General features: G+C 32.1%; 1 protein-coding gene across 1 annotated transcript; it reads left to right on the forward strand.

Moving 5' to 3' along the window:
• The first annotated feature begins 213 nt into the window (after window positions 1-213).
• Window positions 214-753, forward strand: LOC142165048 (uncharacterized). Its single transcript, XM_075223690.1, has one exon. The coding sequence runs from the start codon at window positions 214-216 to the stop codon at window positions 751-753; it is 540 nt and encodes a 179-aa protein (XP_075079791.1).
• Window positions 754-4,433: the final 3,680 nt, after the last annotated feature.

The following is a 4,433-nucleotide window of genomic DNA, read 5'->3' on the forward strand; positions in this document are numbered from 1 at the left end:
GATGGCAAATTTAGAATATCATAATCCAATATTAAATAGGAATCAGATATTTAAGTTTGTAATAAGTAAAAACATTAATAGTATTAACTTTTCAAGAAAAATTCTACACTAAGATATTTTACTAATTAAATTTTTACATTTTATATATCAAACCAACTAATATATATATAATCTCAAACAAAGAAATTAGGATATATCAAAGAGAGAAAAAAAATGGGGAGATCAACTTCTACTTCTTCATCAATCTTACTAGCCTTGATTTTTGTATTAAGTTTTGATCTCTTTGGTGCAAATTTAAGAGTAAATGCTGTGACCCCACTAATTCAAAAGGCTTGTGAGAACACTGGTGCAAGAGATTTTTGTTATAATATTATGGAGAATGATCCAGAGGCTCCTTGGGCAAAAACTAAGCTTGATCTTGAATTCATTACACTTAGATTGGCACAAGTAAACTACAAAACAGTTCACAGGAAAGTTTGGACAATCACTGCAAATGAAACAAATCCAGAATATAAGCAAATTTACAGGAAGTGTCTTCATCAGTATAATCTTTTGAAATCAGAATTCCGGAATTTGATGGAAACCTTACTCGTAAACGGTAACATTGATCTAGCGGCTCAGGCTGCATCAAATCCTATATTCGTGTGTGAGCGTTATTTCACTCCAGGTGTTCCAAATCCCATTTCTGAAGACAATAAATATACGATGTATTTCTTTGATCTTATGAGGGATATGTATCTCACACCTTTCTGATTATTAATTTGAAGAATGTATTTTCTCTTATGATTCACAAATTCATGAATTTATATTCGTGAATTTTATTTAATGAATTTTTATGTTTTTCAAGAGTTTCGATCCTATCCTATATATAAATATTGTTTGTTTTCTTTGGAAAATCCTAAATTTAAGCAATTTTCATCTGATAAACACTCGAAAGTCGTCATTGATCAGAAGTAGGGACGGATCTAATGTACATTTTATGGGTTTATCCTGTGATTAATTTCTCTCTTTTCTTTCTTAAATTTTATGAATTATTGGAATTGTAATGGATTTCCTATCATGATTATATGTAGCTAAACTCCTTAGTCCTAGGGTTATGGTATTTTTAATAGTGTTATTCGTATCTTAAATTGATATTATTAATTATTTCGTATTTGGTTCTTTATTCATATCAAGTGTTTAATTATTTGATTATTTAGCCAAAAATTAGATACTATCTATGACTCTTAATTCAAACATGAAAATGCGGGTTTTATTAAGATTGCGATATGATTGAATAGGGCAAATTTTTGAACCTAGGCATTTAGAGGACAGATTCACGCTTAGAAAGATTTATATCTAATCGATATACAGGAATTATGAAACTACTTTTCTTGTTAATTTTGATTTCATAGGCATATATGTGTAGATTAATTTTAATAGGCGAGCAAGATTCGAAAGATTCATATAAGCAAAATTATCTATGTCGATTAATAACCTAGATAAATCAATTAGTCGATTCAAATAAAGAACTCCACATGAATTGTTAGCTAACTTGTAAGTACTCTTAAATATAGTATCTCTTATTGAATTCAACCCAATTTTGCCTACTTGTTTCTCCCGATTGCTTACTTTACTATTTTAGGAAAATCGTTTGAATAGACAATTAGCATTAATTTGATTTAGGAAGTAGTTAGTTATAAGTCGCTGCAAGACGCTAGTCGATCTAATCATTTTTGACACGACCTCAATTTTTCTCCGTAGAATGTTGTGATAATACCTAGTGTCTAAGACTAAGTAAGCCTAATACTTGTTGATTAAGTAAAGATTTTTAACCAAATAACTACTAAGCATGAAACAGAAGTTTCTATAATAAGCCAACAATCTCAACATGATACTATATCCCAAAACCGGTAGTATAAGTCATAAGTTTTTCTAAGGGCCACTAAAAATAACAATACAATACATGTTTGTCCGGAATAATAGGAAACACTGGAAATAAAAGACTACAGAAGGTGACTTCAGAGCCTGCGAACGTCAAGCAAGTATACCTTGAAGACTCCAGCTGCGCAGACGTAAATCTCAAACCAACTCGATCATAAGTACCTGGATCTGCACAAAAATATGTAGAAGAGTAGTATGAGTACACCACAGCGGTACCCAGTAAGTATCAAGCCTAACCTTGATAGAGTAGTGACGAGGCCAGATCAAGACACCTACCGGACATGTAAATCTGTGCAAGATATAAATTAAAGCTAATAATGAAAAGAACGTTAATATAGGACCAACAACCGCAAGATTACAAATTTACAATCAACAGCGAAACTAATAGAAACACAAATAGCAACAAGAAATAGACGGTAATAAAGAAACGGATGACGACTCAATCAATCGAATCGTTCCAAATGCACAATTTACAACAAGAATTACCCGATGTATCACTCCTCACAATCTCAAATCATAAGTCGCAACTTTCAAACCTTACACATATGTCACCCCATGCCCACATTTTTCCAAATCACTTTTGCACGGCAAAATTCACGTACCACCATGTACATTGTATCCGTATCAAATGCTAATTAAAGTGTTCAAGAGATTTATTTGTATATGATTAGGCATAATAATAACTTTGAACAAAGGAAATCATGTGAAAAAATAAATTTATTTTAGAAATCATTTGAGTGAAGAAAATAATATTTTTAAATAAAATAAAGCATCAGATAAGCTACCAAATTAAATGTGGAATTTGTTAAATTAAAAATAATAATGATTTTTCAGCGAAGTAAAAACATCAAGTAGGATAAGGAGTTTAGGTTGAGAAATATGACAACTATTAAAAATAGTAAAGTACCGAATGAAACAACGAGTTTTTAACTTAAGAGTCATGTAAGGTAAGTGATGTTGGGCATATTTCTATTTATTTTGATATTACTTTACCCATGTTTTAACCGTTTTTTGTTGCTATTTGGTGTTAAAAATGCACAACATAGCTTAGTTATTGGTTTTATGACTAATTGAGTTGTGTGTGATGAATTAGGGTGTTTGGAGTACAAAAATATGAAGAAAAGGTGCTCTAGGTAGAGAAGGAGAGGTTGGATGTGTCGCATCCAACCTAGAAAAAAATCATACTTGGTGCACCCTTAGCAGTGAAGTCGGCCCATAGCATCCGCACCTGGGCAAAGCTGAGATGGATGAATAAAGGGTGGATGCTTCGAGAAGTGGAGGACGAGGTGGATCCGAAGCATTTACCCCAGCATCAATCCCTGAAGCTGAGTCGGATTAGGAAAAGGAAAACTTTGGCCCACGACTTTTGTACGCAATATATAAGCCAAAAGCACCTCTTTTAGGTGATCTAACATACTTTTTGAAGGGAATTCGACCTAGGGAGAGCACAGAGCCGCCGTGGAGGCCGGATTTCATCTTTTCTTCCACCAAACTTAGTAATTTTTATGTTTCTTTGTATGATTTGTTGTTTGGTTACCATGTCTATGTGGAGCTAAATTTCACATTCTAGGGTTGTGGTTCTTTCATGACTATTGTTATTTGAATATTGATTTTGATTTCTTAGTTTACCATATTGGTTTATTTATTCAATCTTGTGCTTAATTATTTAATTGATTGATCACCAATTGAATACTATCTACGAATCTAGAATTGAACTCGAAAGTGGGAATTCTAGATTGTATATAGGATCGAGTAGAGCAAGTTCTTGAACCTGGGCATCGGAGAATGGATTCACGGTTAGGATAGACATATGCCTTGTTTGGTTGATGTACATGAATTATAAATGCATTCTTGTTGATTCTAACTCCATAGACATATAGGCTTTAGGTTAGCTTGAATAGGCGAGTAAGAACTCGACAGATTCTTAGGAGCAATATTAACCCTGTCAACCAATAAACTAGATAAATTAGTCAATCAATTCAATTGAAGAATACAATAGGTTGTTAGATAGCCCATAACCCTAGATCGTTTTCATTAAATTGATAACATAAAAATCTGCTATCCCATTGCTCAGAGTTTATTATTATTATTTTTTATTTTAATTAGTTTAGAATCAAATACTTCTAGTTTTTATTCTTGTTTAGATAATTAAGATAATCTAATTTAGTTAATAGTTAATCACAAGTCCTCGTGGGTTCGACATCCGACTTTTAGTCACTTTATTACTTGACGACAGCGTATACTTGCGTGTGCATTTGGCCGCAACAGTAAGTATGTTAATACTTTTTTTATTCTAAATCATTATGTTGCAAGTAACTCGGTAGGGTATGAGAAAATTACTCGACGTAGTAAATTAATTTTGAAAATTAATCCACCAAAATAATAATAATAATAATAATAGGAAGGAAAACAGGAAATGACGGCAAAGCAGTAAACTAATGAAAATAACTCAATCCTCAAAATCAGTAAATCCAAGAATACCAGTCCTTAGAATCTTATATGATAAATAC

Source organism: Nicotiana tabacum, chromosome 10 (assembly GCF_000715075.1).
Source record: "Nicotiana tabacum cultivar K326 chromosome 10, ASM71507v2, whole genome shotgun sequence".
NCBI lineage: Eukaryota > Viridiplantae > Streptophyta > Magnoliopsida > Solanales > Solanaceae > Nicotiana > Nicotiana tabacum.

Coding starts and splice junctions, on each gene's coding strand:
- LOC142165048 (XM_075223690.1), top strand. CDS start 214: ATGGGGAGATCAACTTCTACTTCTTCATCAATCTTACTAGCCTTGATT.